At 44.1% G+C, this 13677-nt stretch overlaps 1 protein-coding gene across 2 annotated transcripts in view; it reads right to left on the minus strand.

Moving 5' to 3' along the window:
- PAFAH1B2 (platelet activating factor acetylhydrolase 1b catalytic subunit 2) overlaps nt 1–11952 on the minus strand; it is a 28585-nt gene extending 16633 nt beyond the window's left edge. Inside the window, exons 1-2 of one of the 2 annotated variants that reach the window (XM_029572922.1) lie at nt 11678–11952; nt 5805–5892 (exon numbers count right to left, since the gene is read on the minus strand). In XM_029572922.1, the coding sequence (XP_029428782.1) occupies nt 5805–5885 (81 nt within the window). In that variant the 5' untranslated portion in view covers nt 5886–5892; nt 11678–11952. Of the gene's footprint in view, nt 1–5219; nt 5278–5804; nt 5893–11677 lie in introns of those variants that run through there. The other variant, XM_029572923.1, reaches the window with a different exon arrangement.
- Between the last annotated feature and the right edge of the window lie 1725 nt (nt 11953–13677).

Raw genomic sequence — 13677 nt, forward strand, 5'->3', positions numbered from 1 at the left:
TAATATATGCGCTCAACTAGGTGCCCAAAAAGTACATGTCCAAAACTTGTGTGCGCACACCTCGGCGTTCAACTATGCAACCAAAATTTGTGTGTCCAAGACTTATGCATGCACACCTAGGCACTTACCCAGGCGACCAAAATGAGAATGCACAAAAACACTTGAGTGCTGATGGAAGCACACGGCCACTACGCAGCGCTTAACGTGGGTGCTCAAAATACAAGGCTTTACTGTGCGCCCAAAAACTGGGTGCACAACTGGAAGCACAGCGAGACGCATACGCTAGACCAGTGGTTCTCAACCTTTTTCCCATCGTGACACACCGGACAGGCCACGCTCACATCTGTGACACACTGCTCATTACAATTCACGGCGGAAATAAAAAGTAAAGGTCCGGTAATTATTTTTGTTGTTTAAAATGACACAAGGAAAAGATACGTATTCTGTCTGAACAGAAATTACATAAATAGTAAACATCCCACACCAAAACAGCACCAATTTCCAGCACTTAACAGTAACCACCTTACCTAAGAAAAGGCAACACTGAAAATATTACACCAGGCCTTAAGACACCAATACACCTCCTATTAGGAAAATGGACCAAGTCAGGCTGCTATAGAGCCCTACACAGAAACTACACGCCAGCAGAAAACCTCACCTGACTAACATGTGCTAACCCTCACCTAACAAAAAATAAAGAGACCAAAATGCAACTAGAAGCATGCAGACAAAAACTGAATTGGAAACTGCAACAAGCCAGAGTCTCTGTATGCAGTGTAATAAAGGAAAAAAGAAACATCACCCATCCTTATAAAACAAATCAAGAAATATAAAATCAGTAGCAGTAAAACCATACTAACAAAAAGAACAGATTACTTCTAAACACTGATGAGTGTTTAGAAATAACAATAATGTTATAATAACATTATAACATAATAATAACAATGATCCAATAATTAAAAACTCAAAAATTTCTAGATACCAATAAAATATTTCAAAATAGCAGATACAAAGACCCAGTAATGAAAAATAAGGATACAAAAATGTTTTTGCTCTGCATACCTGGGAACGTTTGATATCCAGGTATCCTGAGATTGTTTTGAATTAGTAGGAGGAGGGGTGGTTTGCTTGGAACTTTCTCCTCTCTCTCAGTCACATACCAGCGCTCTCTCTCACACTGGCTCTCAATTACACACATGCTCTCAGTCACTCACATATACACATGCTTTTTCTCTCACTTATATAGGCTCTTACACATTTACACACGCTATCTATTCAGGCTTACACACAGACTTTCAATCACACACATACATGCTGTCTTTCTCACACAGACTCTCATTCACATGCTAACAAACATGATCTCTCTCTTTCTCTCATTTACACACAGGCTCTCAATCACATATTCACTCACCTAAACCAGCTCTCAATCACACACACACATGCTCTCTCTCTTATTTATACACCCAGGCTCTTAATCATACATACACATGATTTCTCTCACACACAAAGGATCTCAATCATAAACACATACTCTTTCACACAAACAGGTTTTCAATCACAAACTTACACATACAGGTTCCCAATCGTAAATTTACATTCTTGCTCTCTCTCTCTCACAGGCAGGCTCTCAATCACAGACATACTCTCTTTCACATATACAGGCTCTCAATCATTCACATACATGCTATCTCACACACACACATACACACACAGAATCTCAAACACACATGCTTGCTTGCTCATTCACTCTCTCTCCTTCCCTCCCTCCCCGGAACTAGCGGCAGCAGCAGCCTCCTCCCAACCCTAACCTCCTTCATTTTCAGCCCTCGCACGGAGAAAGGAGCCCCATGGGCCACGGGGGTTGACGTTCTTCATCTTTTTTTCTCTGAGCCGCACTGCTCATTCCTCAGGCCACACCTCTCTTCTGTTCTTCGCGTCAATGCTGACCAAACTCGCATGGTCTCTTCCTCCCACGCACGCATCCGCTGCTCACCACTTCCTCTTCCGGGCCGTGGGGGGGGGGGGGGGGCAGGAAGAAGAGACCATGCCCGTGCCGCTGACGCCACATGATCTGCCGCGTTCCGCTCAGGCTGACAGCATTTTAAGCCCGGGCAGAGGAGGACCGGGGAGCAACTGGGTCAGCGGGGGACCGGGAAGTGTGGTGACACACCTGCGTGTTCTTGGCGACACACTGGTTGAGAACCACTGCGCTAGACCGATAAGCCAGTAAAAGGCAGCCTCCTAAAGCGCGTGAAAATCTGTTGGGGCCTACCACATTGCGCGCAGAGAAAAGCCTCAGAGCAGGGCCTAGCCTACAGAGGCTGCTCAACCCGCCAGGCTGCCCATATCCCTCGACCTCCCACAGCAAGACGAACATCGGAATGGCATGCCGAGCTCAGAGACCGGGTGGGAGAAGGAAGCTCTGTACAGTAAAACCTCCCGCTAAGTCTCTGTATATATCTTCTTCCTTTTTTTTTTTTTTTTTTTAAAAACAAAAACACAAAAAAATTACCAGAGCTCAGTCTTCCCTGACCGAGCACAGGCACGGTCAGCTGTGGGGGGAGAGAGCAATAGCTGTTACTGCTGCGATTGGCTTCCTGTAGCCGATGCCTTTCAGCTGCTCAAGCAACTAAGTCCACGCCGGCAAAACCAGTTACCGGACCAAGGCACATCTAAGGAACCACGGAAATCATAGAAACATAGAAATAATGGCAGAAAAGGACCAAACGGTTCATCCAGTCTGTCCAGCAAGCTTATGGTAGTATCTACTGCAAGATATGTCAACCTACACAATTATCAGTTTCCCAGACTGTCAAAGTCAGGGCCCTTGTTGGTTGCTGTTTGAGTCCAATTCCCCATTACCTATTTGCTGAGAGCAATGTTGGAGTTGCATCAAAAGCATCAGGCTTATTGGTTAAGGGTAGTAACCACCGCATTAGCAAGTTAACCCCATGCATTCTTTTCTTCATTTCCATCCTCTAGCGCCTTAAGGGATCCACAGTGTTTATCCCTTGCTCCTTTGAAATCTTTTACTGTTTTTGTCTTCACCACCTCCTTCGGAAGGGCATTCCAGGCATCCACCACCCTCTCCGGGAAAAAAATATTTCCTGACATTCATTCTGAATCATCCTCCCTGGAATTTAATTTCAGGGCCCCTAGTTCTACTGGTTTCTTTCCAATGGAAAAGGCTCATCATTGATTGTGCATCATTAAAACCTTTCGGGTATCTGAAGGGCTGTATCATATCTCCCCTGCACCTCTTCTCCTCCAGGGTATACATGTTTAGGTCCTTCAACCTCTCCTCATAAGTCATTTCATGGAAACCCCCCACCATTTTGGTTGCCCTTTTCTGGACCGCCTCCATACATTTTGAGATACGGTCTCCAGAACTGAATATAGTACTCCAGGGGAGGACTCACCAAGGACCTGTACAAGGGGATTATCACCTCCTTTTTCTTACTGGTTCTTCCTCTCTCTATGCAGCCCAGCATTCTTCTTGCTTTTGCTATCGCCTTGTCACATGGCTTCACCGACTTCGGATCGCTAGACACTATCATACCAAGGTCCCTCTTGCTCCGTGCACAACAGACCTTCACCCCCCACCATCACATACAGCTCTTTTGGATTACCACACCCCAGATGCATGACTCTGCACTTTCTGGCATTGAATCCCAGCTGCCATATCTTCAATCACTGTTCAAGTTTCCTTAAATCATGTCTTGATCTCTTTACTCCTTTCGGCATGTCCACTGTTGCAATTCTTAGTATCATCCACAAATAGACAAACTTTGCCTTCTATCCCTTCCGCAATGTCGCTCACAAAAAATACTGAACAGGACCGGTCCCAACACAGATCCTTGCTGCTCTCTGCTTAACACTGTTCTCTCTTCAGAATAGGTTCCATTCACCATCACACGTCTTCTATCCGTCAACCAGTTTGTAATCCATGCCACCACCTTGGTACTTACTCCCAAGCTTCTCATTTTATTCACTAGCCTCCTATGCGGGACCATATCAAAAGCTTTGCTGAAATCCAAGTAGATCACGTCAAGCGCTCTCCCTCGATTCAATTCTTTAGTCACCCAATCAAAAAAATCATTGAGATTTGTCTGACAGGACCTTTCCCTGGTGAATCCATGCTGCCTCGAGTCCAGCAATCCACCTGACTGTAGACAGTTCACTGTCCTTTCCTTCAGCAGAGTCTCCTTTCATTTTCCACCACTGAGGTGAGGCTAACCAGCCTGTAGTTTCCAGCCTCCTCTCTGCTCCCACTTTTGTGAAGCAGGACCACACCGCTCTTCTCCAATCACTCGGCACCACTCCCATTTCCAGAGAAATATTGAACAGATCGTGCAGCAGACCTGCCAGCACATCTCTGAGCTCCTTCACTAACCTGGGATGAACCTCATCCGGCCCCATGGACTTGTCCACTTTCAGTTTAACTAGCTCTTCCCATATATTTTCTTCTGTAAATGGGGTTTCGTCTACTCCACCCCCATCCACAGTCTTGTTAACTAGAGATGGCCCTTGTCCAGGGTCGTCTTTAGTGAACACCGAACTGAAGTATTTGTTTATATTTCTGCCATTTCGTCATCTCTCTTCACACACTGATCCTTGTCACCTTTCAATTTCACTATATCACCTCGGACCTTTCTCCTTTTTCTGATGTATCTGAAAATCACCTCAGGAATTCTCAACCGAGGGAGGGACCTTTAGGTATCACCACAAGAGAGTGGGGCTTTCATTTCCTTCATTTAGATTTCAAATTTCTCCTTCCAAAAAACTCAAAGCAATCCTCATAGGGAGATGCACATCCACCATCTGCTGGAGATGGAGAATACTAGCAGGCTGGGGTCACTGCAGGAACTATATATACTGCGACGTCAGCTTGCGCCGTCTCCATCTGCTGGCAGGGGAGCATAAACCCACTGGTCCCGAGTCCATCTGTTTACACGCTAGTTAAGCGATATTGCCAGAACATCTTCGAGAGGTAAGAGGATTCTCTACAGACCCTCACTGCCCCACCTCCCACACACCTGAGCAAATGTAGCCTTCAGGTCCAAAAGGTTTGCCCACACCTGTTCTAAACCTCTCTTTAGCTGATAGCAAAAATGAACTCAGTTTCCTGTTCATACCCCAGACAAGTGGGTTTTGCATCCCTACCAGCAGATGGAGGCAGAGAACAAAACATTGGTTATGTAGCAGTGGCTCAGTGTCACCTGCAATCCCTCAGTATTTCTCTGTCTTCAGCAGATGGTAGAGATGCATACCTGCAGTCTAGGAAAAAAAAAAAAAAAGCTTAGACAGATTCAGAAGTAAGAAGATCAGGGTAGACACTCCCTGAGGTGTTAGACATCTTCGCGGGCCATCCCATCATATGGGAAAATTAGCTAATTGCCTTGAAACTTCTTGGAAAGTCACTCTCAAAAGACTGATCATTTGGGACAGTTCCATTGTTCACTTTTAAATAATGAAGGTGATATATAATGTATGTCTTAAACTACTACACTTAATCCTTCTGTTGACTTCCTTGCACTTTACCCCATGTGGGAGAAGTCACTACCTCTTACAAGTGCAGCACATGAAGTGGCCACAGGTAGCTTTCATCTCCTATAAACATTTTGGGTTCCCTACTTTGGCGACTATCTTTAAAGATATTTGGTCTCTCTTGTATCTGACCTGCTCATTCTGACCTGAGGGAGGGAGTGTTATCTCCTAAAAGCTAGATAAGAAGTGTATTTAAATTAGTCCAATAAAAAACTCTCACTAACTTATTTTTGTTTATTGATTTTTATTTTTCATACCTGAGACATCCATCTGTCATCTCCTTGAATATCTTCAGCTGCATGTGGAACTGCTGCTAAGTTGGCGTCTCCTTGGCTCATTCTACACCTATAACAATAATGATTAAATGAAAACACGAGGACATACAATCATAAATGTGTGGTTATATATATATATAGGGAGAGAGAGAGAACCACTTACCACTGTAAAAAATATTTTACTATTTTTTGCTGATGAACCATTTTCAGAGAAAATATGTCTACATCAAGTAATTATTAGTTAAAGTTGATTTGAGACCCAATTATAGAAATGTATTTGCTATTTTATTACTCGTGTAGTGAACTGAGCAAAAATTTTGCTAACTTGTTTACCTTTAGATGAAGCTAAAAATCTGCTATGGAAAACAAAACCTTTCATTAATTACAAACTGATATAAATTACAAGAACATGAGAACTAAATGAAACTTCATGGACTTGTCTTTTTGTGCAAAAAGAACAGTCACGGCCTACTCTAGTCTAGTGTACCTTTGGGCTGGAAGAGACTTTTTCATGCCACAATCTCAAAATAATAGTTAGACATTGGATGTTTGCAGAATTTCAATATCCTGATTATTACATGGTCCCAATGCAGCCTCTCTGAATGCACAGTCTCCTGATGTGTATCTGATCTATGTTCTGTGGCAGCCAATTAGTCATGTAGCTAGTGTTTTCAGATCACTGCCCTTATGATCAATTGTCTGGAAAATAAAACTGGAATAAATTACTCTTCAACCCTAAATAACTTCTTTTGTCTATCTTCCCCTCAAAATGAACTCCAGAGAAATGCTGGCATGTATACTTCTATATTGCTATGAATGTAAAAAGCACTCAACATGTTTGATAACATGACATAGTACCATAATGAAGCCAACACAAATGCTAGCTATACTGAAATACTTACCAGATGGGATCTAGTATCACTGTGTGTGTTATGCATCTTTCCAAAGACAAAATAACTTTAAAAAGGTATTTTTGCTGTAGTATCTGGGGTAGTGCAGGACATGTATTATTGATATATGTTTGCCAATATTGGCCCCATCTGTAAATACAGTGGGTAGCCTAGTAAATAGAAAAATAGACTAGGAACTAAGAGACCCAAGTCTTTTCTTCTTAACCTCCAGTCAGATAAATCCAGAACAAATGGGTTAAGCACCTCTTCCAGCAGATGGAGACGGAGCAAATTGACATGACAGTATATATACCCCTGCAGTGACATCACCCCACCAGTATTCTCTGTTTCCAGCAAATGGTGGACATGCATCTCCCCACTGGGGATGGCTTCATTTCAAAGAAAAGGAAATACGTTTGCCCCGCTCTCCTGCAGTGATACCAAATGGTCCCTCCCACAGTTGAGAATTCCTGAGGTGATTTCCGTGGTCCCTCAGATGAGTGCCTTGGTCTGTTAGTGATTTTTTCAGCCACCGTGGACTTAGCTGCTTGAGCAGCTGAAAGGCAGCAGGTGCAGAAAGCACAGCGCGGCAGTGACAGCACATGCCCTCTCCGCCCGCAGCTGGAGGCTGTCTCTGTACTCAGCCAGGTAAGGCTGAGCCTCGGTAGGTTTAAAAAAAAAGAAAAAAGCTTCCTACTCCTCAGGTTTCCATGCTCGGCACACCAGTCCAACATTCGTCCTGCACCACGGGAGGTCAAGGGACATGAGCAGTCTGGCAGGTTGAGCAGCCTCGCTAGGCCCCGCTCCAAGGCTTTTCACTGCGTGGTAGGCCGCAAAGGTATTTTGTGCGCCAAGGCTGCTCTCTACAAGATTGTCAATCCGGCGTGTAGGGAGGCATCTCATGTTTTGCCACTGGATCACCAAACATGAATCATAATAGCCAAGAAATGTACAGACCAGTGTACTAACAGGCCCCAAAAGCACTATCACAGCAAGGAAAAGAACTTTTTGCCTAGATGAACTTTAACAGCCCTCTCCCAGTGAAGGAAACAGACTTACCCTGATACACTGAAGGATACCTTATCAAGATGTGCCTGTCTGATGTTCCTGTGGAAACAGGAGCAAGACAGAAGGGGAATACGACTTAGGCTCATAAGAAAGGAGTCAGGGATAAGCAAGGCAGAATCCAGAGGTCTCAAAGGCCCCCAACCCTTGGTGGGCAGCTGGAGACGGAGAAAAACACTCCGGCATATAGCTTGGCATACAGAAGTGGCAGCTCTCCCCTTGAAGAAATGGTGAAGGGGAAGAAGACCTGAAATGTGGCAAAAACCCTCCACCCACCACGTGATTATGCATGAGCTTATGCATATTTATCTGCTAGAAAGTATAAGACAGGGGTAATTGCCAAGTTCGGCCTCTATTGGAAACAGGATGCTGGGCTTGATGGACCCTTGGTCTGACCCAGCATGGCAATTTCTTATGTTCTTATGGGTGAAAAGAAGACGGGAGCAAGACCTGAAAAAGTGAAGGACCTCTGGGGAAGCGAACCCTGAGGGGGGAATCCTGAGAAAAACCCTGAAACCAGAGAAGGGACCCCTGAAAGAAAAGAAATGGGAACCTGAAGCAGACCAGACTAGGTGTGGCCAAGAGACCGGGGCAGGGGACCAGAGAGAGGAGACACCCTGCTCAGGTATGGAGAGTGACACAGACTGGGACGGTGAGGGGCGAGAGCAAGCCCAGATAGCCTGGCAAGTACCAGAGCCAGAAGCAAGCCTCCTTCTGGGACTGCGTGCCCGCTCTGCCAGTACCAAGCCCAGGAAGCAAGTCTCCTTCCCTGCCCACATTCTCCAGACCTCCAGCCAGCGCCTGCTTCAGAGATAAAACAGCAGGATTTTGCCTGAAGCTGGGATAAGGGGTAAGTTAGCCATAAGTATTAATATATTAATCAGGCTAAGGTTTATTGCATGTTTGTTACCACCCATGGTACAGAGATTTCTTTAGGGAAAACTTGTACTTTGTGACCAGGATATTAGAGACAGGAATTGTTGCTATATCCTGCCCGATCTGATAAATAAAAGGATGTTTCTGAGGAGAATACATGTTGTCTTTTTCCTGACTCAGGATCATGAAGATGGGAGGGCAGCTGGAAGTGTCCTGTAGCAGACCGTCTCTGGCACCCCTAAACTTGCTTACAGTCATGTGTGTCTAGGCTGTGTGCCCAATTTCTGGACGCACAGTTGGACCTTATAGTCTGTGCATCCACGTTAAGATATGCCATAGTAGCCACACACTTACCTCTGCGCACAAGTGATACTGTACGCTTAAGGTTTTTGTGCGCTTATTTTTTTAGGCCCTAGTCTGAGCGTTCATAAAAAAAAACCAAACTAAAACAGCTAGACATGCCTCCAACCACCACTCGGCTCTGTCGGCCATAATGGCGCCTGTACCTAAGAATCCTAAGTGTCTTTCTCTTTGCACTGCTTGTCATATTCAGGCATCTCAGACAGAAGTGCCCGCTAATTTGTGCTAGCGCTGTTTGGAGGCTGGAAGCCAGGGAGGTCCGATTGGCATGTTTATTTATTTAAATTCTTTTTAATATACCGATGCTCAAGACCAGGTCTTATCGTTCTAGTTTACAATAAACTAGGGGGCAAACCAGTTAACATTGAAAGCGAAAGTTACATTACAACAGGGAGTGTGGAACTGGGCTGTTAGAAAAAAAAAGATAGGTTAACAATTTCTAACTGGAGAGCAGAGCATGTAAGCAGAGTAATTGCTTACATGGTAAGAATTATATACAAATACAGTATATAATTTTTACTGTATTTAAAAAATACACAGTATACGTTTACAGTTCTGCGACAGGCTGCAGGGTCAATTGGTCCGAATGATGTTGGATAATGCAACAACTGTGGCTTACATCAATTGACAGGGAGGTACCAAGAGCCAACAAGTGTCGCAGGAAATAGATCAACTTATGGAATGGGCAGAGGTGCATCTCTAAATAATCTCAGCTTTGCACACTGCATGCAAAGATAACGTAAGAACAGACTTTATCAGCAGGGAATGTATGGACCCAGGAGTGTGGGCATTATCAAACAAGGCATTTCAGCTAATTCAGGATCGCTGGGGTCTCCAGTTCCCTATTGGCGACTTTGCGCAATGTGAATGAAGAAATTACATACCTGATAATTTCGTTTTCCTTAGTGTAGACAGATGGACTCAGGACCAGTGGGTTATGTGCTCCCCTGCTAGCAGATGGAGACGAAGTCAGGTTTCAAAGCTGATGTCACCTTAGATATACCCCTGCAGTGACTTCAGCCCTCCACATTCTTGGGCAAATCATGTTATCTCCCCTTACAAAGGCCAAGTTAATAGGACAAAGGATCTGTTTCCTGTATGTAATTATAATTACAATATAATAATAATGCCTCTTTGAATACTTGCATACTAGATGTTAAAGGGGAAACCAGGTACATAGCACTGTACTTCAATGCTCGAAATCATTGAAAACAGACTATCAAGCTGATGCAATATCGGATCACGTAAAATGGGTGCTCATGATTGAGCACCCGCTCTCATAACATGCGCAATGCATTATTTAAATGAAGGGTCAAGCTAAAAAGGACACACTAGGGATAAACTGTGCATCCCTAGCGCATTCAAGGCATTGGACGCCCAGGAGTAATGGCTGTGCACCAGTTGTGAAAAAACGGACACTCAATTAATGAGCATCCCTTTTTCTAACCTGTCCACATCGAGGGGTCAGGAAAACAGATGCTCAATTAATGGGCATCTGTTTTCCTAATCTTTCAGCTGGCAAGATTTTTTTTTCATGCTGCTTCCTGTGGTTCCTCCTACATAGTATCGGAACGATACTAAGTAGGAATAATTTGGGCTATTTTGTGGCTTTGTGAGGGGATTTTCAGATGGCATGGAGTATGTAAAAACTTAAAGCCAGCCCTGGGGCTGGCATTAAGTTTTTCATGTTCAAAATGTGTGCATTGGACGCACAGTGATTTTTTGCATGGGGGGGTAACTAGCTAATAGCCTCATCTACTTGCATTTACATGTGATGAGTGCTATAACTAAGCTCTGTTTGGACACGCTTAATCCCCTTATTGAATTGAGTGTTAGCCTAGTGCGGCCAAAACACACATCCAAGAGCTCGTTAGCCTGTGCACTAGACTCAGTGCACGATATGGCATCGGCCTCTAGTTGTTTTGTCCATGATAATATTGCATAAGTTGCATGCATGTTCTTGTTAGTAGTTATTTATAATGCTACCAGACTTATGCAGCATTGTACAAATGCAGATATCATTGCCAAACCTGTCCTGGAGGATCCCCAGCCAGTCAAATTTTCAAGATATTCACAATGAATATGCATTGCTTCCATAGCGTTCAAATTTTCTCTCATGCATATTCACACCTTTCTGGGGGGGGGGGGGGGGTCCCCCAAGATAGGTTTAGAAACCTCCACCCTACTCTATAGCGCTTACAAGCTATCCAAGACAGAAAAACTGGACAAATAAAAAAAGTATGACTACGAATTTAGAACGGTTTTCTCTTGCGTGTAACAATTTTCAAAGAAAGCGCGCAGCTAAAAACAATATCACCTCTCAAAAGCTATATGTAACTACGAACAGACGATACTAAAGGAAAAGGCTATATTATGCCCACCTGCTTGCAGTACAAATACAGTCAGGCAACACATCCATGGATGGGCTCAATGTACTAAACAGTCACCTTAGAGACACAAGATGGAAGAAAACCCCTTCAGCACATCAGGCCCTATGTTATAAGCATATCATATGCGCCTCAACCCCAATGTAAAATCTATCTTAAGCTCTCAGCAGGCCGCAGGCGCCTGTCAGCTTTCGCCTAACTCTCGTTCAGCCTAAACGAGAGTCTGAGAAGAGAAAGCCTCCGGCAACAGGCCGCAACCGCCCAGCAATCACCCTACCTCTCAGGCCGGTTTCTCCGCAGGCTCGCGCCGTGCTGCTGCCGCGGCTGCGCACTCCACTCCCCACTCCGGTTCCTCCGCAGGCTCCCACCGTGCAGTACCGCGACTATCCGATCAGCTCCCGGCTCCGGTTACTCCGCGGGCTCGCGCTGTGCTGCGGCTGCGCACTCGCTTCTGCTCCGGTTACTACGCGGGCTCGCGCCGTGCTGCGGCTGCGCACTCTGTTCCCTGCTCCGGTTACTGTGCAGGCTCGCGCCGTGCTACGGCTGCGCACTCGGCTCCTGCTCTGGTTACTGTAAAAGGCTGGCGCTGTGCTGCGACTGCGCACTCGCCTCCCTGTTAAGGTTAATTCGCAGGTTTGCGTCTTGCTCCGGTTGCGCATTCGACTCCCTGCTGTAGTTACTTTGCGAGTTTACGTCTTGCTGTGGATGCACATTGGGTCTCTACACCAAGCGTCTATTTTTTCGCTGCTAGAAAAAGAAAAAAGTAGATTATTTGAAGGAGTGGGGGCCTCAGAAAACGTATACTGATCTCCAGATTTTTCTCCACTGTCTGCTCAAAGACCTTGGACATGTGTGTTGTCCCTGCAGGAGGATCTTACAGGTGTCCAGCCTCAGACATGCATGAAATTCTTATAGGAGAAAATCAACCATCATCAAGGATGTAGAAGAAACTTTCATAGCCATCCTTTTAAGCAGACGCAGAACTTCTACAGGCGGGAATTTTAAAGGATCATGTTCGTACAAAAGTGATATTCGAACTATTGTCAGGCATACAGGTTATGCTAAATCACACCCTACGGTATTGCATCCCATAAATATAGGCATTGCTTTCAGTAAAGAAAAGAGATTCGTAAATTGAGAAAACTTTTATTACAAAAATACATAGAACCTGCATAAGAAATAAGGTGCATTTCAGTTGATATTTATATAAAAATGAACTGATTATACCATATACCTTGCCCTTTTGTATATAATATCCGTTTTTTATTTTAAACGACTATGAAGACACTGTTGCCTCTAGCAACAGTCAGACCACTTGAGGCTAATACAAATGTTTCCCTAGGCAACCTTGACAGCAAGGTTCTGTGGAAACTCTTCTATGAATGAAGGATACTTTCAAAAGACTGCTGCCTTTAGTTGTCTTTGTTAGAACGAGGAGGTAACAATGATTCTAATCTCGTAATATACTAATAGAGGTGAAGGCAGGGTCTGGAGAAATCTGTTTAGCCTTATGGAGAAAGGCTAAGCAGATTAGGGTTATTTAGCTTGGAAAAGAGATGACATAGGGAATATGATTGAAATTTATCATGAATGGGGTGGAATGGGTAAATAGGGAACAGTTATTTACCCTTTCAAATAACATTGGCACTAAGGGACACTCCAGAAAACTAGCAAATGATAGATTTAAAGAAAGCATAGGAAATATTTCTTCACTCCACGCACAATCAAGCTATGGAATTTGTTGCCAGAGGATGTGGTCAATTAACATAATGGGGTTCAAAAGAGAGTTGGACAACTTTCTGAAAAAAAAAAGCCATAAACAATTTTTAGTCAAGTAGATCTGGAATGAGATATTTGGGATTCACCTGTGACCTAGACTGGCCCTTGTCAGAGACAGGGCCAGTCTAGGTCAGAGACAGAATGCTAGACTTGATGCTAGACTTGATGGATCTTGGTTTGACTTAGCATGGCACGTTTTTTGTTCTTAGCAGAGGTGGAAACAAACAAACAAAAAAATCAATAATAGAATTCAAGCATGCTTGGGTAGGTATAGCAGAAAGAGATAAGGAAACATAAGAATATAAGAGATACTATGTTGGGCCATCGTTCAAAGATGTTGTGAGACGGTGTCGTCCTGTTCTAAGGTTGGAGTGTTTGCCGATCCCAGATAAGTGATTTACTTATTTAGATATTCAAAGTTGTTAATATTTCATAAAATTGTTTTAATACAGGTATCCATTTAACAGAGAAAGATTGCTCCGTTTCTGACACAGAATT

This window comes from Rhinatrema bivittatum, chromosome 12 (genome assembly GCF_901001135.1).
Source record: "Rhinatrema bivittatum chromosome 12, aRhiBiv1.1, whole genome shotgun sequence".
NCBI lineage: Eukaryota > Metazoa > Chordata > Amphibia > Gymnophiona > Rhinatrematidae > Rhinatrema > Rhinatrema bivittatum.